General features: G+C 52.6%; 2 protein-coding genes and 1 long non-coding RNA gene across 6 annotated transcripts; 2 read left to right on the forward strand and 1 right to left on the reverse strand.

The window, feature by feature from the left end:
• Positions 1-1,344: 1,344 nt before the first annotated feature.
• Positions 1,345-7,391, reverse strand: LOC125319866. 2 transcript variants are annotated; one of them, XR_007200923.1, is made up of 4 exons: positions 7,331-7,391; positions 5,191-5,389; positions 4,974-5,089; positions 1,345-2,601 (listed from the first exon to the last, which is right to left on the reverse strand). It is a non-coding gene; the product is annotated as an uncharacterized LOC125319866 (long non-coding RNA). The 2 variants fall into 2 exon arrangements; XR_007200921.1 differs by lacking the exon at positions 7,331-7,391 and adding an exon at positions 7,001-7,085.
• Positions 3,189-5,197, forward strand: KCNE2 (potassium voltage-gated channel subfamily E regulatory subunit 2). Of its 2 annotated transcripts, none has more exons than XM_048291537.1 (2): positions 3,189-3,332; positions 4,801-5,197. In XM_048291537.1, exon 2 carries the CDS (start codon positions 4,818-4,820, stop codon positions 5,193-5,195), a length of 378 nt encoding a protein of 125 aa, XP_048147494.1. In that variant the 5' UTR covers positions 3,189-3,332; positions 4,801-4,817; the 3' UTR covers positions 5,196-5,197. The 2 variants fall into 2 exon arrangements, with proteins under 2 accessions (XP_048147494.1, XP_048147504.1); XM_048291547.1 differs by having other exon boundaries at positions 4,804-5,197.
• Positions 7,392-7,712: 321 nt separating the features above from the next.
• Positions 7,713-21,087, forward strand: SMIM11 (small integral membrane protein 11). Of its 2 annotated transcripts, none has more exons than XM_048291572.1 (4): positions 7,713-8,114; positions 12,313-12,408; positions 14,202-14,381; positions 19,079-21,087. In XM_048291572.1, the coding sequence occupies exons 2-3, from the start codon at positions 12,388-12,390 to the stop codon at positions 14,367-14,369; spliced, it is 189 nt and encodes a 62-aa protein (XP_048147529.1). In that variant the 5' UTR covers positions 7,713-8,114; positions 12,313-12,387; the 3' UTR covers positions 14,370-14,381; positions 19,079-21,087. The 2 variants fall into 2 exon arrangements, with proteins under 2 accessions (XP_048147529.1, XP_048147519.1); XM_048291562.1 differs by lacking the exon at positions 19,079-21,087 and adding an exon at positions 15,860-16,033 and having other exon boundaries at positions 7,896-8,114.
• Positions 21,088-21,975: the final 888 nt, after the last annotated feature.

The raw sequence follows: 21,975 nt of genomic DNA on the forward strand, positions 1-21,975 counted from the left end.
ACATCCCCTTGGGAGGAAATGTTGTGCAGATCCTAAATCCATCACCTGGGAAAGAAAAGAACCCCCATCCTGCATGGGGGGAGTGCAGAGAGCAAATGAATCCATAAGGATTTGCTTGGAGGAAAGGGAAACAGAGGGAGAAGAGTTAAATGGTGGAGAGGTAGAAAAAAAGCTTAAATCTTATTCTGACCCAAAGGAAGGAGCAGGTCAGAGACAGAAGCACAGCTGCAAGCCAAAAAATAAAGAGACAGAATCTTTAATTATCAACAAAGGAGCAGGAAAATGTCCCAAGACAAAATTAGATGATAAAGGAAAGTCAACATAAAGAAACAGTTTTAACTGAATTAATTGATGTAGTTTTGAGTAAGCCTAAGAGGAATGGTTTCAACAGGCACAGAGGAAACCATAAAATCCTACTGGCTTTGAGAGGATTTTTTGGATTAGAGGGTGATCAACTGACAGAGGACTTGGCCCAGGGACAGACAGAACTGTCCCATTCACTGATGGTCATTTAAACACGTGCAAATTCCAGAAGGAATCCAGGAGAGCTCTGAAGGAGATGAAACCTGGGGAAATTAATGAAATTCTATCAGCACTCTGAGTATCAGAGTTGCGGTAGAGCCTCTCAGTAGTTGAAGGCTGAGTTAAGTCTGTGCATCCCAAGGTTTGAGGTGGGAAAGGTCCAGTGAGTGCTGCAATATTGGGATTTAACCAGAACAGAAGGAATTCCAAAGGTAACTTACACAGGGAGGTGTGAAAGGATCCTCACACCTCTCCACCAACCACACTGAGCAGCTCCAGTCTTTTGTTTCTAAGAATTCACCTTATAGAATTCATGCTCCTAAGGGAATTAACCCTATAAATCAGGAACCATGTGTGGTTAATTCCCTTATTTTAGAGAAAATGAAGGGAAAATACTGCAAAAGTTTTGAATGCTGATTGAAAACAAAGTGCAAAGTTTGTTTATTGCAGATGATGCAGGGAAACAATGGAAGATTGGGAAAAAAAGGGATCAAGTGCACTGAAAATGTCTCTGAAGGGAAATGTTTGAGGGAGAAAGATCATTATTAATAACAATCTTCTGTTATTCGGAAGAATCACAGAATCTTTTGAGTTGGAAAAGGCCTCCAAATCATCCTGGGGACAGGGACAGCAGCCAGGGAGTGGCTGGAGCTGGGCCAGGGCAGGGTTAGGTTGGATTTTAGGGAAAGGTTCTTCCCCCAGAGGCTGCTGGGCACTGCCCAGGCTCCCCAGGGAATGGGCACGGCCCCGAGGCTGCCAGAGCTCCAGGAGCCTTTGGACAGCGCTGCCAGGGATGCCCAGGCTGGGATTGGTGGGGGGTCTGGGCAGGGCCAGGGGTGGGACTGGGTGATCCCTGGGGGTCCCTTCCAGCTCTGGAATTCCATTATTCTGTGATTCCATAAGATCAGGAGCATTTTGCTTGGCACTAGTCTCCATTCCAGACTAATATTAAGGTTTCCACCTTTCCCACCCAAGAAAGGGCTCCTCCTCCTGTTTAATCATTCCCACCCTGGCTGTCCTTGACCACCTCATTGCTCTCCAGACTAAGCAAACCCTGAGCAAAGCGACCTTCAGGGGGGACACGCAGCAGACTGGGATTATTCAGGAAATCTTTGGCTCCATTGGGAACAGGTCTGGCCAGGAACAGCTGGTAGAAGAGAGGGGTTGAGGAAGGGATACATTTCACCACATTGTTGGCAGTTATTCCAGAACTTGGGAACTTCCAGGCTCTTCTCTTATTTCCACAGCCAGACAAAAGAGCTCCAGGTGATTTTATCCAGCTGGGAGCAGCCAGGGAATGTCTGTGCACAGTGCAGTGAGGTCCCTCTGGGGTTCCTCAGAGCAAACCGAAGCTGTGCCAGCTCCCTGGACTTCCAGAGGCAAAGCCAAAGGAACCTGCCAGGAAAAGTGTGGGATCAGGAGGAAATGCTGCCAGCAGCTCATCCCTGTGCCGGGAGGTTTCACACTCAGAACATGTCCAGGAGCAAGGAGAGCAGGAACCATGCCAATGGCAGGAGCAGCAGGGCTTCCTCAGGGATCAGCACTTTTCCACCCCAGGAGCACATCTCCCTCCCTCTGGTGTGTGCTGTGGATTCAGGGTCACTCCCCGCTGCCTTAAATGTCCCTCAAAGGTGACATTTCTTAGGCAGGACTGGCTGTAAAATGAAAATGTGTTTTTTAGAGCAGCTCTGTCCCAGCCTGAGTGCTTGGGGAGCACCTCAATCCCACCAGAACCCCCCTCCTTGGATGTCCCCACCAGAGCAGGAGCAGCTGCTGATGCTCCTGACGTGGTCTCGTTTCACTGAGCAAATTCCTGCTCTCTCAGGTGCCTCAGAGCCTCTCACTGAGGTGTCAGTGTGTGCTGCTTGCCAGGAGGAAAGTCAACACTCATTTATTCTCCTTTTCTTTCTGTTTTGCTTTGGTTTTTTGGGGTTTCTTTAGTAACTTTTTGTCTTTTCCTGCTGCAGCTCATGAGTGAGGTGCCCACAGAGCAGAGCTCCGAGAGGCTGCTCCTGGCTGGCTGGGAGGATTTCCTTCTCCCAGCAAGGGCTTGGAAGTGTTGCTCACTTGATCCTGATCCTGGGGGGAGAAAAAGAAAGGAAGGTCAAACTTTGGGCATCGAGCAGCCTGACTGCTCAGTGCTCACCTCTTGTGCCCTGATCAGCAAAGGAAATTATTAATATTATTATTATTATCATTATCATTATTATTGCTGTTGAGATTGGTTAATTCATAGAAACATGGGATGGTTTGGGTTGGAAGGGACCTTAAAGATCATCTCATTCCACTGTCTCAGGTTGCTCCAAGCCCCATCCAACCTGGCCTTGGACACTTCCAGAGATCCAGGGGCAGCCACAGCTTCTCTGGGCACCCTGTGCCAGGGCCTGCCCGCCCTCCCAGGGGAGAATTTTTCTCTAATAATTATTATTATTCTACAGAGCTCATCCTTGCTCCTCTAACTCATCAAAAATGAAGCTGCATCCCTGTTTATCCCCAGGAAAGCTCTTTTCCAGTATCTCAAATTGCAGCAATCAGCACAAAGGCCCATTCCCAGATCCGACAGGATGACTGATGCAAGCTGTCAGCCAATATTTGACTTTCCAGGTGAGATTAGATTTAGCTTTTAATTTAATATAAACATAAAGTGTGCAGTGCAAGGCACTTACTTCACAGGCAACTGCTCCCAGCCTTGTGCAGGCTGGAGGCTCCTTAAAGACATCCCTGCTCTTTTTGGGAGTTTCATCCCATTATCCAGTGGAGTTTGAAAAGCCTGAGTGTTCTGAATCTCCTTAGGGAAGGACACAGCAAAGGTAAGTCGCTGTTAGCAAGTCTTTATTCCAGTTTGAAAAAGAAGCACAGTTTTTGATGTAAATCAAGGAAAAAGCAGATTTTACAGACAGTAAAGGCAATTTGTATTTATAGTTTCTCATTTCCTTTCATTAATTACCCTTATCCCTTTATTTGAGCATGTGTGAGGGGTGTAACTGCAGAGGGATCCAGCTGCACGTGTGCCTGAATCTGTGTGTTGAATTCCTGAATTCCTGAATTGAAACATGTCCCAAATTTTTTATTAGCAATGAAATTTCACTGCCCCTTCCCCTTGGATGCAGCGAACTCCTTGTTCTTGAGGATTGCACTGGGAACAAAGAGCATTTCTGGGAAGATTTCCACAGGTTTTAGGGCTTGGTTGGCCTGGAGAACCAAAGGAACTGCCCACATTAAAGTGGGACAGCCTGGGTGGGAATGGGATCTGGTGGGAATGGGATCTGGTGGGAATGGGATCTGGTGGGAAGGAATGCTGGAGGGGGATTCTCCTGTGGGATACACACCTGGTTCATGAGGTCTGAGCAGCACTGGGGGCCGAATTTTGGGATAAATGGGATCAAACATGGCTTTGCAGCACCAGGCAGTGTCTCTGCCCCTTTGGGGACTGTCTCAAATGCTCACCGAGGCCAGTCCAGGGATGGGGCTCAGCCTCCATGTCCCTCCCATGTCTTTGTCTTCTCCTCAGGAGAAATCCTCCTTCCTTTGGAGTTTTGCCTCTGTAGGGAAGGGACAGGGCCTCATCCCTTGGGACAGGGGCCATGGGGGCCTTCACCAAAGCTGCCCACACACCAAAGGGACCTGTGGGCACCAGGATGAGCAGCAGAGGGATGGAGCAGCTCTGCTGGGAGGAAAGGCTGCCAGAGCTGGGATTGTTCAGCCTGGAGAGGAGAAGCTTTGGGCTGAGCTCAGTGTGGCCTTGCAGGGCCTGAAGGAGCTGCAGGAAAGCTGGAGAGAGACAATTCCCAAGGGCTGGAGGGCCAGGAGCCAGGGAATGGCTTCCCAGTGCCAGAGGGCAGGGCTGGATGGGAGATTGGGCAGGAATTGTTCCCTGGGAGGGTGGGCAGGCCCTGGCACAGGGTGCCCAGAGCAGCTGGGGCTGCCCCTGGATCCCTGGCAGTGCCCAAGGCCAGGCTGGACATTGGGGCTTGGAGCAGCCTGGCACAGTGGGAGGTGTCCCTGCCATGGCAGGGGTGGGATGGGATGGGCTTTAAGGTGCCTCCCAGCCCAAACCATTCCATGATTCTGAGCAGGATCTTTTTGGGTCTCTGAGCAGGACCTTTTTGGGTCTCTGAACATATGGAACCACTCAGAGATGGGGATTCTCAGCTGAGCTAAAATTGCACCTTCAAGTGGCAGAGGGTGACTGTTATTAGACAACTGCCATGACACTGACAAAATACTCCAACTCTTTTAATACACATCTGATTAAAAAGTGTATTTTGTTGTCTTTAGCAGCACAATTTGCAAGGATGGCAAAGATGCAAAACTTCACTTGGGCAGTGGAAGATATTTTCAAGGAAACCTTCCTCAATTACATGAATGGCTGGAGGAGAAACATGACAGAAGCAGCGAATAAGCTGCAGGCAGAGGTGGCTGCTGAAAACTTTGACTACGTTATCCTTTACCTGATGGTGATGATTGGGATGTTCTCCTTCATCATCGTGGCCATCCTGGTGAGCACTGTGAAATCCAAGAGGAGGGAGCACTCCAACGATCCCTATCACCAGTACATCGTGGAGGACTGGGGAGAGAAGTACAAAAACCAGGTTCTCAACCCAGAAGATCTCAAGTGTGTGATCCATGAAAACCTGGGGGCAAGGGATAAAACGAGCCTGGAATCACCTTGACTTTCTGGAAGCACCAGCAGTGAGGGAATCACGAAGTCACCCCGAGGGAACTCAACCGGAATTCCAAAGAGCTGTGGAAGTGTTGATTAAATTAACACACAGGGCAGTGGATAATGGAGTCCTGAGGAAATCAGTGTTCTGGTTCCCATGAGGATCTTGGGAAACTCCAAGAGAAATCTATGATTGTGCTTTCCCTTTAGGAAAATAAAGCCAAGAGAATGGTAACTTGATTATTTGAGCATTTTTTAAATCCACAAGCAGATCTGGATGTTCCCACCTCAGAATAACTGTGAATTGGTGGTCAAAAGTGCTGATTCAGGTCCAAACTGTGTGACTTAAGCCCACCTTAAAAATAACTTGAAATTGTCCAGTAAAACCTCCAATGTCCAAGGATTAACTGAGCAATCAATTAGGGAATGAATCGCAGGAGGGAACCTGCACACATTCACTCCACACTCCTTTTTAATGACCTGATTCCCATTTTCACTTGTGCTAAATAATAAATGACAAAGGGCTTCTTTTCTTTGGGAGCCTTTGGCTTGTTTTGGAGAGGGGTCTTGAGATTTGAGCTGATGCCATCACGCTCCAGATGTGCTGGAGGTGCAAAAGAGGCACAAGCAACAGGCTGAGAAGGAGTTTTCCTCTACTCTGCTATAGGGAGACCCCACCTGTAGAGCTGCCTCTGGATCAACACCAGAAAAAGCTGGAGCTGCTGGAGAGAGTCCAAAGGAGGCCACAGAGCTCCTCCAAGGGCTGGAGCCCCTCTGCTCTGGAGCCAGGCTGGGAGAGCTGGGGGTGCTCAGCTGGGGAAGAGAAACTCCAGGGAGAGCTCAGAGCCCCTTGCAGAGACTAAAGGGGCTCCAGGAGAGCTGGAGAGGGACTGGGGACAAGGCATGGAGGGACAGGAGCCAGGGAATGGCCTTAAGCTGAAGCAGGGCAAGTTTATATCAGATGTTGGGAAGAAATTCTTTAGTATGAGGGTGGTGAGGCCCTGGCACAGGTTGCCCAGACAGGTTGTGGACTCCCCATTCCTGGAAATCTTGAAGGCCAGACACCTCCCACTGTCGCAGGCTGCTCCAAGCCCCAGTGTCCAGCCTGGCCTTGGGCACTGCCAGGGATCCAGGGGCAGCCCCAGCTGCTCTGGGCACCCTGTGCCAGGGCCTGCCCACCCTCCCAGGGAACAATTCCTGCCCAATCTCCCATCCAGCCCTGCCCTCTGGCACTGGGAAGCCATTCCCTGGCTCCTGGCCCTCCATCCTTGTCCCCAGTCCCTCTGCAGCTCTCCTGGAGCCCCTTTAGGCCCTGGAAAGGGGCTCTGAGCTCTCCCTGGAGCCTTCTCCTCTCCAGGTGAGCACCCCCAGCTCTCCCAGCCTGGCTCCCTCTGCTCATCCTGGTGCCTCCTCTGGCCTCTCTCCAGCAGCTCCACGTCCTCCCTGTGCTGGTCCCTGGGGCAGCTCTGCAGGTGGGCTCTCACCTGGGCACAGGGGCACAGGGGCACCATCCCAATCCCTTCCCCGCTGCCCACGCTGGGGCTCAGCCCAAGGCACGGGAGGGGTGTGGGAGCTCCCCGCGGTCCCTACGGGAGCTGCTTTACCGCAGAACCGTTCATTTGGGGGAAGAACAGCGAGGCCCTCCCAGCCTCCAGCGCCGCACCGAGCGGGCGGAGCGGCCCCGGCCGGGCCCGGCGCTGCCGCTGCCGGGAGCTCAGCCCGGGAGCGCCGCCCCCGCCCGCCATGGCCGCGCCCTGAGGTAGGACCCGCCCGGGCCCCTTCCCCTCACGGCCCCGCGGGGCTCCGGGGACACACCGGGACCCCGGGACCCCGGCCCGCATCGCCGCCGGCCCCGAGCGCTCCGCTCCCCGCAGCCTCGCCGCTCTCCCGTGCCGGGCCTGCTGCCCGCCCTGCCCGGCCTCCTGCCCGGCGTGCCCCGCTGTCCTGCCTCTGCCCCTGCTCCACCCCCGCTCCTTGCTCTGCAGGCCTCGTCCTTGCTCTCCAACCCTCCTTCCGTGCTCCCCACCCCCTCTTCCTTCTCTCCAATGCCCCGCTTTCCTTGATCTCCAGCCCCTCTGTTTGCTCTCCACCCGCCCTTGCTCTCCAGTCTCCCATTGTTCTCCAGCCCCCTTACTTGATATCCACCTCTCCCTCCTTGTTCACCAGCTCCCCTTCCTTGTTTTCCATCACCTTCCTTACTCTCCAGGCCCCCCATTCTTGTTCTCCACTCCCCTCCTTTCTCTCCAGCCCCCTCTCCTTATTCTCGAGGCATCCCCCCCCTTGCTCTCCAGCACCCGTTTCTTGTTCTCCAGCCCCCCCTCCTTGCTCTCCATCCCGTTTCCTTGCTCTCCACCCCCCACTTTCCCTGCTTTCCACCCTCCCTCCTTGTTCCCAGTCCCCCTTCCTTGTTCTCCAGCCCAGGACAGAGCTGGGCTGGGATGAGGCAGCCCCAGCTGCTCTGGGCACCCTGTGCCAGGGCCTCCCCACCCACACAGGGAACAATTCCTTCCCAATATCCCATCTATCCCTGCCCTCTGGCAGTTTAAAACTATTGCCCCTTGTCCTAGCAGTCTCTGCCCATATAAAAAAGTCCCTTTCACTCCTTTTTATGAGCCCCTTTAGGCACTGGAAGGGGCTCTAAGGTCTCCCTGGAATTGTCCCTTCTCCAGGCTGGACAATCCCAGTTCTCCCAGCCTGTCTCCAGAGCAGAGGGGGTCCAGCCCCGGGATCACCTTTGTGATCCCTTATGGTGTCCAGGGATCCACAGTGGAGCAGTCTGATGTGGCCCTGGCATTTCTGGGTTTGGTTTGATTTTAATCCAGCCAATGTGATTGGAACATCCCATCTGCTCTGTTCCTGTTTTTCAGAGTTTGGAGCATGTGAGAAGCTGCCAGAGGAATCACTCATATTTTAATTTCTGCTTCATCAGGTACAAAGATCTCGGTTTTTCTAATTGTTGTGATGTTGCTTGAGTTGGAACCTTGAGTTCCAAAATCAGAATCAGGTTTGGGTTGGAAAGGACCTTAAAGACCATCTCATTCCAAGCCCTGCCATGGGCAGGGACACTTCCAGGTTGCTCAGAACCCCATCCAGCCTGGCCTTGGTGAGTGAAACCCCTTTTCTAGCCCAGAAATGTCACGTTTAAGTGCACTCTGATAATTCAGTAGCTCGGTGCTTCCCAAGGCCTCGTGGTTGGAGCTGTTCAGCAATCCCCAAAGGGGTATCTCCAGCCCCATTTTGTGGGGATGATGGAGCTCTGGGCAGGCAGGGTGAGATGTGCAGAGGGTTTGGATGCTGTGGATGTTGTGTGGTGCCTCGGGGCTGTCCGTGCTCTGCAGACAATGCCCTGAGAGCCTGGGCTGGGCTGTGGTTCCTGCAGAGGGCTGGAGCTGTAATCCAGGGGCTGGGATTCAATTCCGTGCTCCACCACAGGCCTCCCACGTGCCTGGGGCCCAGCTTTGGGGCTGTGTTGCACAAGGCAGAGCTGGGCAGGGATCCTGGGGCTGGAACCAGGACTAATCCCAAAATCTGGGATGTAGTGCAGCCCTCCCTAAGGGACACAACCCTCTGGAATGAGCTGTGGCCTCTGTGCCTGCTCTGCTCCCTGAGGATCCCGGAGCATTTGGAGTTCACAGGGAATTGCTGGCACATCCCTGAGGTGTGATCTGGACAGACCCTCTCCTCTTTCCCATCTGCAGGAGTCGGATCTGCTTCACCAAACAGAATTCCCTGGGACAATGCAACACAGAATCTCAGAATGGTTTGGGTTGGAGGGACCTTAAAGCCCATCCAGCCCCACCCCTGCCATGGCAGGGACACCTCCCACTGTCCCAGGCTGCTCCAAGCTGCCCTTGGACACTTCCAGGGCTGGAGCAGCCACAGTGGGATGGATCAGCTCATGCCCACAGCAGCCTCACAGGGCAGCCAGCTCCCATTTGTTATGGAATAAAACTCCAGAGGAGACCTGGGAGTGACCAGCCTGGGAGCTGCAATCCCAGGGAATCCATGTGAGGCTGATGCCATTTCATCCCAGCTTGTGGAGCATCTGTTAGGGAATATCTGCGAGAGCCTGCTGCTCCTGTCCCTGCTCCTGTGGCTGCACACGAGAGCTCCTTGCACGTGAGGGAGGGAGCAGTGCCCTTCTGAGGGGCCCGGGCTGTGGCCCCGTGTTTGCCAAGGCAGCCTGCATTTTCCTGGGGAACGAACAATGCCTGCCTGTGGATGTGTTCCCGGCTCCTATCTGTGCCTTATCTCCTCGGGAAAGGCAAACACAGAATTCCAGCTGTTTATTTGCCTGCAGGCTTTTAAGATATCCCAACCTTGAAAAAGCAGTGTCGGAGATTTTTGCTCTTTCACTGATGACCTCAGTGCTCATAAATGGTGTTTTTCAAATGTGAAAGGAATCCTGGAATCCTGGAATAGTTTGGATTGGAATAGATTTAAAAGCCCATCCAGCCTTCATGGGCAGGGACACCTCCCACTGTCCCAGGCTGCTCCAAGCCCCAATGTCCAGCCTGGCCTTGGGCACTGCCAGGGATCCAGGGCCAGCCCCAGCTGCCCTGGGCAAAGTCCTCTCCTCTTCCCGCTTTCTTCTCCCTGCCCTCTGCTGCAGCCTCACCTTCTTTTTTCAATTCTGAGGTTTCAGCTGGATTTAATAAAGACTGGGATCAAATGGAGACTGGAAAAGCCAAGAGATGAGATGGGGAGAAGTGCTTGGCCACTGGAGGCTGGTGGGATGTGGGAATGCAGCCTGGAGGGAGCAGTGACATTCCCAGTCAGTCCCAACTGCATGAGATGCCATGGGGACAGAGCATCACAGGTGTCAGCTCTCACAGGAAACATTTGGGGATTGCAAGAAACACAGAAAGAGACTTTGGACAAGGGATGGAGGGACACCACAAGGGGGAATGGCCTCAAGCTGAAGAAGGACAGGGTTAGATGGGAGATTGGGCAGGAATTGTTCCCTGGGAGGGTGGGCAGGCCCTGGCACAGGGTGCCCAGAGCAGCTGGGGCTGCCCCTGGATCCCTGGCAGTGCCCAAGGCCAGGCTGGACATTGGGGCTTGGAGCAGCCTGGGACAGTGGAAGGTGTTCAGGGTTGGAACAAGATGAGCTTTAGGGTCCCTTCCATCCCAAATCATTCCATGATTTTATAATTGTGGATCAAAACACACTCTACAGGACAAAGGAAGAATTTCTTCACTTCCCACCCTTTGTGACTCCAGTGCAGCTACTCCTGATGGATGCACAGTCCAGGCAGATCCAGGCTCGTGTCTCAGCAGAGCAGGAATATTGCAGCAGTGTTGGCTGAACACTTAAATAATCCCAGCCCAGAGCATTCCTGGGAGTGCCCAGTGCGATCCCATCTCACTCTGCTGCTGCTGCTGGGGGGGACAGACCCTGCATCAGCCCCACAGATGGGCTCACAGAACATTTGCTGAGTCTGAAACTTCTCCTGCACACAAAAAATCCCCAAGACCCCATTTTCAGCATCAGGTGCCAGATGCTGCTTTGTGCTTGGCTGGCTGAATTCCTGCCTTTTTACAGCACGTTGCAAAATTCCTTCTGACTGGAGCACAGAATTTCTAGGGATTTAGGAGAGTGGAGGCTGTGTCACTTCGAGGAGCTTCCACCCCCTCAGTCCTGGGAGATCCCACATTCTGCTCTGATGTGGGATTTTCCGCGAGCCCCTCTGACAGGAAACTCCAAATCTGAGTGGTTAGTGAAATTCCAGAGGGAACATCAGAAGGATGGAGAGAGACAATTCCCAAGGGCTGGAGGGCCAGGAGCCAGGGAATGGCTTCCCAGTGCCAGAGGGCAGGGCTGGATGGGAGATTGGGCAGGAATTGTTCCCTGCGAGGGTGGGCAGGCCCTGGCACAGGGTGCCCAGAGCAGCTGGGGCTGCCCCTGGATCCCTGGCAGTGCCCAAGGCCAGGCTGGACATTGGGGCTTGGAGCAGCCTGGGACAGTGGGAGGTGTCCCTGCCATGGCAGGGGTGGCACTGGATGATTTTTAAGGTCTTTCCAACCCAAACCATTCCAGGATTCTATGAAGTGAAAATACCCGGTTTTGGACATTGACTCATTAGCTCACAACCACCCTGACATTTTCTCAGCAGGATAAGGAGCTGCACAGTCAGGATCAGCACAGAAATAGTGACTGATTAACAAGAATTTGGTGGTGGTGGCCACTCCACAGCTTTGGTACAGCTGGATCTCAGTCAGAGAGATCTCTGGAGGTGTGGGAATGTTTCCAGAGAAGTCTCAGCAAAGTGAGAGGGAAAAGGAGAGGAGAGGATGCTTTGGCTGGAGAAATTAGAACATCTACCTGAAGCTGAGCAGGGCAGGAGCTGCAAGAACATTTAATTCTGAAGGAAGCTCAGCAGCAGCTCTCGTGGTGTGGTGCTGATTTATTCAGCCCAGCTCTGCACTGTGCTGGAGTGTTCCCTCCTCCTTTTGCACTCTTGCTCCATGGACAGGAAAGGCCTCCAGTGGTTAATTTGGATTCCAGCAGCTGAAGAGGTGGAGCAGAGAGCCGAGGGCAGTGCTGTGTGTGCTGCAGCCTCGAGCATCCCCTCAGGCTTTTCATCCCAGGAATTCAGCTCTGGAATGGCTGGTGGCCACTCAGGGCTCCAGGGAGTGCTTGGTTTGCTAACTTCTATATTTATAAACTGTTAGTGTGGGAGAATTCAATGCATCAATCACAGAAGACTGATAAATTAGAGGATTAATTAGACATTCAGGCTCCAAACAGAGCAGGTGGGCTTAGAAACTCTCAGAGAAACCCCAAGGCAGCTCCTGTGGGGCTCTGTGTCCCTCAGGTCCCAGCACAGCCAGGCAGGGCGAGCACACCCAGGTCCAGCTTCCAAAGGCAGCCGTGTTTTCCGTGTTTTCCATGGGGCAGCTGCCAGGATGTGGAATCCTAGCCCCAGCACCTGCCTGGGCCTGTCAAACCCCTGTCCTGCTGCTGCCACTCAGCCCCAAAAGGCCCTGGAGGTCACTGGGGAGACGCTGCAGCTGCAGATGAGCCCGTCAGAGGGGCAGGGTGCGCTCATTAGCAGCTCGCCTAATTATCTTCTCATTTCCATTTCTCCAAGAGTTCATTCTGCTTTGTTTTCCATTTCTCCAAGATGCTCCTGCCCTGCCCTGTGCCTCCAGGAGTGTGATCCCCCCCCCCCCCAGTCCTGGGGCACCCCGCAGCCGAGATGGTGGCCTTTAACTGGAAGGTGAGGCTGGTGCACATTCCCAAAGCAGGGATTGCTGCTCTTCCCATGTGGGATGTGTTGGGTGGGTTCTGATGATTCCTTTCCCAGGGGAGGGGTGTTTAACCAGCACACTCTCAGGGACAGGGGACTGGTTGTTGTCCTTCCTTGCCAGACGTGCTTGCCCCAGGATTTGCTGTTGGGGCCTCACACTTCAGACCTGAGCTCACCAGAGCTCTGATCATCCCTGCTCCTCCTGCCTTTCCTCTTTCCAGGATTTTCTCTGGTTGCTCTTCCCTTAGCTGCTTTTTTTACTGGAGGGGGGTTTTCTCCACTGTATCTTTGGGGTTTTGGGGCCGTGAAAGCTCTGCAGGGTCGTGTGTGAGGCACCACAGTGTTGGAGCAGGTGCCTCCTGCATGGAGCTGCTGGAGAGAGGCCAGAGGAGGCACCAGGATGAGCAGAGGGATGGAGCAGCTCTGCTGGGAGGAAAGGCTGCCAGAGCTGGGATTGTTCAGCCTGGAGAGGAGAAGCTTTGGGCTGAGCTCAGTGTGGCCTTGCAGGGCCTGAAGGAGCTGCAGGAAAGCTGGAGAGAGACAATTCCCAAGGGCTGGAGGGCCAGGAGCCAGGGAATGGCTTCCCAGTGCCAGAGGGCAGGGCTGGATGGGAGATTGGGCAGGAATTGTTCCCTGCGAGGGTGGGCAGGCCCTGGCACAGGGTGCCCAGAGCAGCTGGGGCTGCCCCTGGATCCCTGGCAGTGCCCAAGGCCAGGCTGGACATTGGGGCTTGGAGCAGCCTGGGACAGTGGGAGGTGTCCCTGCCTGTGGTGCTGGATGAGCTTTGAAATCCCTTCCAATCCAAACCATTCCACAACTCTATAATTAACAATTTTAACACATTAAATCAATAATCACCAACTGCCCGCAGCCCTGCCTTCCCTGCCCTGGTGCTGCAGAGCTTTTGGTTCAGAGCTGTTGCCACTGGGACAGTGGGGAGATTGACAGAGCCTGGTGTTGTTTTTCCAAACTCCCTGCTGGTGAATGGACACAAGGCTTGGCCTAAACTCAGAGCTCAGATGTGTTCTGACAGCTTTGGGAGGTGCTGGGAGGCTGAGGGGAGAGGGAGAATCCCAAGTTCGCAGGGTTATCACAGAATCCTGCTGGGAAGGGACCCGTAGGATCACCCAGTCCAAGCCCTGGCCCTGCACAGACCCTCCAACAATCCCACCCCACCCCTGGGGAGCCTGCTCAGTGCCCCACCACCCATTTCCATTTGATTTTCCTCTCCATGTGCACCAAGTTCATGTTTTTATAGCCTTGAAACACTGTGCAATTCCAGGCCTTCAAAACTGGTGCAGCAATCCTTGGAAGCTGAGGATTTTTTACTTTTCTCCCAGTTTAAAAGCATTTTTCTAAACCTTCTGTATCTGAGCAGGTTCAGTACAAAATTGCTATGGATTAAGATTTCCAGGAGTGTTTTTGGGGATCCCATCTGAGAGCTGATCCCCAGGGATCCATCACCTGTGAGGATTGTTCAGCAGCATTTCCACTTCCACAATTTCCCTAAAATACTCAGCTCTTCCCTTTTTTCCGCTCCAGGTGGTGCCAATATTGCTGTAAAAGGAGCAAAAGGGGTTCAGGACTTGAGGGAAGAGGATTTTTCTTTGGCTTTGTTGCTCTGCCTGCTTTAGTTTCCCACAGAAATAAAAAACACGGAGAGAGAGAGGAGCATTACCGTTGGAATGGAAGATGCAGAACACCCCTATAAATTCGTTTTTAATTGTCCATAATTAGATTAAATAGATTCTTTGGCATTCCAGGCTCTGGAGAACTTCCCACTGCTGATGTACATTTTGGCAGCTAAAACATTGATCCTTTGCTTGGCCTTTGCTGGAGTCAAAATGTACCAGAGCAAGAAAATCGAGGAGAAACTGAAGAGGGAACAGGAGGAGAAACTGAAAGCAGAAGCAGAGAAGAAGGATGAGTGAAGAGTCCCTCAGGTAATGGGATGGATCCCACATCCTGGGCTTTGAGAATGACATTATTAATCCCCCTGGGAATGGTTTGGAATGTGCACTTTGAGCCAGCAGCAGGAGCTGAGCTCTTGGAATATTTGGGATGTTTCATTCCCACTCATGCTTTGTGGGAATTGCATGAACCAGTGCCCTGTTTGAGGATATTTTAGCACAATATTCCTTCTCTGTTCTTTATCTCCCTGGATTTTTTTCTGTGATGCACAAAGAGGGGGATAAATTGGGAATAACTGCAGGGGAGCAGCCAGGCAGGATGCTGCAATCAGAACTCTGGGCCTTCAGGCACATCATAAAGAGAGAAAATAATCAGCCCTTCTGGATGAGTGAAATCATTGACAGGATGGGGGTGGTTTAGCTGGAAAGGGCAAATTCCACACGTGGGATTCCCAAAGGGACAGGTTGTGCCATGGAACATGCACCATGTAGAATTCCCTGAGAAAAATGCACATTTTTCTGCTTGAAAGAGCAAAACAAACATCCCAAAATGCCTTACATTTGGGGTTTTCATCCTGAAATTCCTGAGTTGCTCCCCTCTGTTCCCAAAGTTGAAGCAATCCCTGCTTTCTTGGAGCAAATCCATGAGCAGAATGAGTCCTGCCTGGTGCTTGGGTTCTATTCCCTGCCTTGCTTGTCATTTTTGTAGCAGTTTGCTTCCCTTCTCCCTGTTCTGCAGCAAAATGGGAATTCTATTCCTGCCTGCCCTTTGGAAGCTCAGTGGGAGTTTGATGGAATGTTGCTCTTTATTCAAATCAAAATCTGATTTCCCTTCCTGAGGTCATCCCCTTCCCATCTAAAGACACTTTCAGTTCTTCAGATCTTTTCTAGATTTGATTTCAAACTCCTTTATTCCTGCAGCAAGGATTGGGAGTTGTGCCTAGAAATGAAGAATAACCATGGGAACAAAGTTTTTTCTATTTGCATAGAAAAAAAACCCAACAAAACCAAAGGAGTTTTTCAGTCTCCTGTTTCCAGCAGGTTCAGGACTTGGCTTGGGGCAGATTTGGTCACTTCCCTGGAAAAGGAAAGGTTGGAAAAGGGCTTGGAGCAGCCTGGGATGGTGGAAGTGTCCCTGCCCACGGCAGGGGTGGGATGGGATGAGCTTTAAGGTCCCTCTAACCCAAACCTGTCTGGGATTCTGGGATTCTGTGCAGTGTTATCTCAGGGAATTCTGTTTGGCAAACCCCACAGCTCCAGGGATTTCTGCGCCAGGATCATCCCACAAAACCTCTGTGCCCAGCAGGTGACATCACCCTTGGTGAACAACTGGCATTAAAACCTGTCTGATTCCACAGAAATTCCCTGCCCTTCCTAAATTCTGGGATTAAGAGGGAGGAATTCCCCCATGGAGGTGGGAGCAGCTCCAAGGGTGCCCCGTGGGCACTGGAGCCGCTGTGCTGCCAGCCTCTGGTGCCTGCTGTTCTCACTGCTCTCTCCCCACCCTGCAGATTCCTGACACTTGGCAGCTGCCATTGGATTCCTCTCCCAGGAGGATGAAGCCTTCCTGGAAAAGCAGGATGTGTAACCTCGGAGTAACACTGACATGATCTCCATTTTTGTATGTACAGCAGAGCGTCTGAGCCTCTATTTATGCAATAAAAAAAGCCTTTGGTAAAAAATCAGCTTGGGGGCTGCTTCCTCGAAGGATTGGAGCTGCAGGGGAAGCACTTGGGGAAGATCAGCTGCAAGGAGGTGGCTGGGATGGAAGAGGAGAAGACTCTGGAGGGTGAAATTGAGGAGAAAAATGCTCTGGATCCATCCTGGGAGGCTCCGAAGTTCATGGAGAGGCAGAAGGAAGTGGGGAGGGCTCAGTGCAGCTTCTGCAGAGCAGCTGCTTCCTGCAAGGGTCACTCGTGGGGCCTACATGGAATCCAGATGGACAAACCCTGGGGAGGAGCTTTTCCAGGCACTTTGTGCATCCAGGACTTCCTTGGATCCATGGAAATCATGGCATCACCTTTATGGAAGTGTCGAGGAAGGAAGTTTATCCTGAGAACTCTCTTTGGTTCCCTGTTTTCTGCTCAGGAATGGAATCCTGGAATGGTTTGGGCTGCAAGAGACCTAAAATCACCTTGTTCCAATCCCTGCCATGGCAGGGACACCTCCCACTGTCCCAGGCTGCTCCCAGCCCCAATGTCCAGCCTGGCCTTGGGCACTGCCAGGGATCCAGGGGCAGCCCCAGCTGCTCTGGGCACCCTGTGCCAGGGCCTGCCCACCCTCCCAGGGAACAATTCCTGCCCAATTCTCCCATCCAGCCCTGCCTTCCTCCTGCTTGAGGCCATTCCCAAGCTTCAGCGTAGCATCAGAGCTCAGCTATCCCCAGAGCCTGGGATGGGGGACATCCAGTAATTTCCAGGATAAGAATCGGTCTTGTCCAGTCTTATCCCTTCCCAAACTGAACCAATCCCTGTTCCCTGACATTGCAGGTGGGAGTTTGACCTGTGCTGTCTCAGGTTCCAGGTGATTTTACCTTTGGGAATCCTGTGTGCCACAGCTTGAACAAGAAAAATCTGACACTGGGGGGAGACAGCAGCTCAGCTTTGCTGCAGTGGCTCCTTCAGAAACCAGCTGGGGACCTCGAATTCTGAGAGAATCCCAGAATTCCAGAATCCCTGAGGCTGGAAAAGCCCTCCCAGCCCATGGAGTCCAGGCTGTGCCCGATGCCCACCTTGTCACCAGCCCAGAGCACTGAGACCTTCCTTGGACACTGAAGGGTTTTATGATTAAAAACACATTTAAAAGAGGAAAAGAGAATTCAATTCAGTTCAATTTCTGAGGAAGAGGAGGCAGCAAGGATAGAGAGCCCTGGAGTGCTCAGTGTGTCCCAGAATCAAGGTGGGAAGAGCCCTTCAGGATCATCCAGTCCTACCTCACCCCAGCAGCATCACCCCAAACCCTGTCCCCCAAGGGCCACATCCAGCAGCTTCAACACCAAGGGATCTACACAGGAACCTCTTGGAAATATTCCCATCCCAAAAATGAGCCAGGTCACTCTGGTGCCTACAGAATACAGGGTCTGTCCTCCTCCCCTGTTCCATAAAATTCCTCTTTTCCAAAGCACTGTTCAGGTTAGGGTTAGGGTTCTCCCTTGCACAGGTCTCTCCATTTCTGATATTGTCGTTGTCACCAGTGCCAAGTGCTGAAGACAGAAAAGGCTTAAAATTAAAAACTGCCTTTTAAATTTCCAGTGTTTGCACCTTTAGGGTTCCTTTTATTCACATGAAGGGTGAGTGGGTTTAAACAAAAGCTGAAATCCTTGTGGAGTGAGCAGGAAAGGAGCTGGTGGGATTTTAAGGGAAAAAAAATGAAACTCTCCCAGGTTCTGAGGTGACTCAAGTGGCTGCTGGAACAGGGAGCTTGGGGCTGTGGGGTTTCTGTGCTCCTTAAAGCGAAAAATAAACCTTCAACAGGACAGTTTTGTCATTAGGCTTTGGCTGAGATGAGCTCAGCTTTATTTTAGTACCACTGGAAGCTTTTAGTCTGAGACTTCTGCCAGAATCACCCCAGACTGGGGCTGGAGGGAGCATCCCGAGGGCCTCACATCCAAACAGGGATTCCAACATTTCCTTCTCTGCTTTTCTTCTTGGGGTTCAGCAATTCCACCTGCTTTTTTCTGCTCTGAAAATGTCCTGTGTGGGGGAGAATCCTTCATAATTCCCTGGGATCCCAGCTCCAGCCTTGGCAGGATTGCTTCCAAGGATGCAGCAACTCTAATTACAGCATATATGATATAGTTAATTAGTTAATGTTTATTAACTATTATTAACCTCAGCCTTCAAGGCTTGTGGGGAGCTGATGGACCTCACATGAGGGAGTTGGAATATCCTGTGCTGGAAGGGACCCACAGGGATCACCCAGTCCCACCCCTGGCCCTGCCCAGACCCCCCACCAATCCCAGCCTGGGCATCCCTGGCAGCGCTGTCCAAACGCTCCTGGAGCTCTGGCAGCCTCGGGGCCGTGCCCATTCCCTGGGGAGCCTGGGCAGTGCCCAGCAGCCTCTGGGGGAAGAACCTTTCCCTGCTCTCCAGCCTGAGCCTGCCCTGGCCCAGCTCCAGCCGCTCCCTGGCTGCTGTCCCTGGCCCAGGAGCAGAGATCGGAGCTGGCCCTGCGCTGCCCCTCGGGAGGAGCTGCAGCCCCTGAGGAGTCTCCCTCAGCCTTCTCCAGCTGGACATTCCAAGTGCCCTCAGCTGCTCCTTGTGTGGCCCTTCCAGACCCCTCCCCATCCTTTGGACATCTCTCTCACGTTGCAGCACCACATGGAAAACAACCCAATGTCCAACCCAGGAGTGTGTGAGGATGGCTCAGGTAAAATTTCCAAAACCTGAGTTGATGTTTTCCCCCTGGATTTGCTCCAAGGGCCATTTTTGGCTGTGAGTGACCGGGGACCAAGAGCTGGCACAACCCAAGTCACTCCCCAGTTTGGCTCTGGCTTTGAAGCTGGTTTGTCTTGGCTGCTGGAGCAATTCCAGAGTGTCTGGGCTCAGCTGGACCTCGCCTGGCACACGTGTGGAGCAGTTTGGAATAATCCCAGCACCAGCTGATAACAGGAATTCCTGGCAGCTGCCACGAGTTATCCCATACAAATGGGCTCCTTCCTGTGGAGGGAAAGTTTGTTTGGGCACAGATGAGTGATTCAGCTTTTATCCGTGTGTATTTCCATATGGCAGCCATTCCTGCTGGATCAGAGAGAGCTCCTGGAGGTGTCCATGTGTCCCAGCATCCCTGCAAGGCTGTCCCAGTCTGTCCCAAGGCTGGGATGTGGCTGTCACATGGAGGAGGATGGATGTGGCTGCTTCCTGTTGATCCCTAGGAGCACAGATGGGTGACTCTCCTTCTTGATTATCCTTTTTTTATCACCTGGACTTCCTCCTGCTGCTTGGCTTTGCTCCCCAGTGCCTCAGCTTCTAATGGTGTGGCCCTTTCCCAGTCCTCCAGCTCTTTTTATCTGCTCTGACTCATTTCTCTGGCCTAAACTCGGGCTCATTTCCCAGCCTGGTGCTCCTCAGTGATGTGGGGAGGCTCAGAGCCAAGCACCAACAAATGGCAGCTCCTGACAGCGGGGTTTGAGTCAAAGAAATGAGTCTGGGCCTTGTGTTTGTGCTCTAAACCAGCTCTGTTATTTTGCTTTTCTCACCCAGACCATCATTAGTGTGTTCCCTCCTCTTCCCATGCCTCTTCCTCTCCCACCTGGGTCCTGCAGGAAGGAATTCCAAGGAATAAGCTCACAGGGACAGAGGATGAGCTTTGAGTGATGTCTCTTGGCTTTCCATTCCTGGCTTTCCATTCCTGGCCACCCTTCTCCCATTCTCAGTGGTCCCCACTTTGCCTGCTCACTCTCTAAAGCCCTCATCCCAGAATCCCAAATCATCCAGCTTGGGAGAGCCCTCCAGGACCATCCAGTCCCACCATAATCACCCCTAAATTATGTCCCCAAGTGCTTTTGGCCCTGGGTTGCAAAAAGCTGTCAGGACTGAGGCCTGGAAAATGGGGGAAAATGTTCCCATCTAAAAATGTCTCGTGTCACCCATTACAGACCTGCTCCAAGAGCTGGAGGAAAAAGAAATGTTTGTGGGGTTTTTTTTCCACGAAGATGAGGCTTAGAAAAGCATTTAGAACTCATTAGTCAGTGAAACAGCATGGAAATTCAGGTGATTTGCATTCCAGCTGGAGCAGAGGGATGTCTGTGACAGTTTCTCCCCCAAGATTTGCATCTGACTCTGCCTCTTGTCTTTATGCAAAGATCCTTTAATCATTTTTCCCACATTTTAGAGAAAAATCTCCACACACACACACACACACAGATTGCTAAGTGAGACCAGAGCTTGGCTTTGCTCTCCTGCAATGGTCAAGTGCCCTGAGCCTCCCTCCAAGGGCTCCTGCTGGCAAAGCCAATACAACAATAGGGATTTAAACGCTGCTGAGGAGCTGGGATGTTGTTTCAAGGGCTCTTGACTAAGGTGCTGCTGTTGGGTAACATCCTCCCATTAACTCGAGTCAGATGTTCAAGGAATTGCTTGTCATCCCAAATTACCAGTTGAGTCACAACTGCATGAGCCACAATATTTTTCTTCCCCACGAAGGGTTACAGGGTTTTGTGGCAAACATGGGATGTAATTACCCCGTACAGCAGCAGAGGGGGAGTGGAGGAAACACAAGGACTCATCTTGGAGGGGTTTCTGTAACATCCCAAAGTTCCTTGGGTTTCAGACTCAGCTCTTTTCCCTGCCCACGGGTTTCCATGCTCATTAAAAGGGACTGGGGAGAAAAGTTTTGCCAGGCCTCAACCTCCCAGAGGGAAAAGGGAAGAGGTTTCACAAAGCTTTCCCAGCTCTTTCCAGGAAAAGGAGACAGTTCTGGTTTTCCCTTTGTTTGCTGGGAAACTGGCAGCAAACACTTCCTCTTTCCTAATGCTTGTTTCCATTAAATCCTTCCTGGGGGCTTCCCCCTCATCTTCCCAAAGAATACAAACCAGGAAACACAATTCCTGGGATACAAACCTTTGCCTCCTTTGGATACTTCCTTGCTGCTAAAATGGGTGGGGAGCAGGTGATTGGAGTTGTCCAGCCTGGAGAAGAGAAGGTTCTGGGGAGATTTTAGAGCCTTCCCAGGGCCTAAAGGGGCTCCAGGAGAGCTGCAGAGGGACTGGGGACAAGGCATGGAGGGACAGGGCACAGAGAATGGCTTCCCAGTGCCAGAGGGCAGGGCTGGATGGGAGATTGGGCAGGAATTGCTCCCTGGGAGGGTGGGCAGGCCCTGGCACAGGGTGCCCAGAGCAGCTGGGGCTGCCCCTGGATCCCTGGCAGTGCCCAAGGCCAGGCTGGACATTGGGGCTTGGAGCAGCCTGGGACAGTGGGAGGGGGATGGAACCAGATGAGTTTTCAGGTCCTTCCAACCCAAACCGTTCCATGGTTCCATGACCCTGTGATCCCATTCCTGGTCCCATGGACTGTGCTGTGTCAGGGATGGCAGGACACACTTTTCCATGGAACAAGGGTGGAAACACTGCCTGGAACCCGCAGCTGTTGATCCCTGGAACCAAATCCCAGGGAGGCAGCAGAGCCAGGACTCTGAGCCTTTCAGGTCTGGGCTTGTTCTCCTTCCTATGAATCCAGACACAACAGTGTAGCCCTGGGATTTGTGCTGGTCTGACTGGAGCTGTTCCTCGTCCCCAGTCCCTGGGAGGTGTCAGCAGGGCAGGGCAGCAGCCACCGGGCCATGGGGTGAGCAGCAGCTGTGTCTCAAGAAAAGCTGAGCGCTGTGCAATCCCTGCCTTTCCCCGAGGAGAGAGGCACCAGAACTATTCCTTTCCTCATTCAGGTTTCACACCGCTCCAAATCCATCAGCACAGCCTGGGAGCCTGGGAGGAGCGGCTGAGGGAGCTGGGAAAGGGGCTCAGGCTGGAGCAGAGGAGGCTCAGGGGGGACCTCACTGCTCCCCACAAGTCCCTGCCAGGAGGGGCAGTGAGGGGGGGTCGGGCTCTGCTGCCGTGTGCCAAGGGAAAGGAGGAGAGGAAATGGCCTCCAATGGCACCAGGGGAGGCTCAGGGTGGAGATTGGAAACAATT

This window comes from Corvus hawaiiensis, chromosome 2, assembly GCF_020740725.1.
Source record: "Corvus hawaiiensis isolate bCorHaw1 chromosome 2, bCorHaw1.pri.cur, whole genome shotgun sequence".
Lineage (NCBI taxonomy): Eukaryota > Metazoa > Chordata > Aves > Passeriformes > Corvidae > Corvus > Corvus hawaiiensis.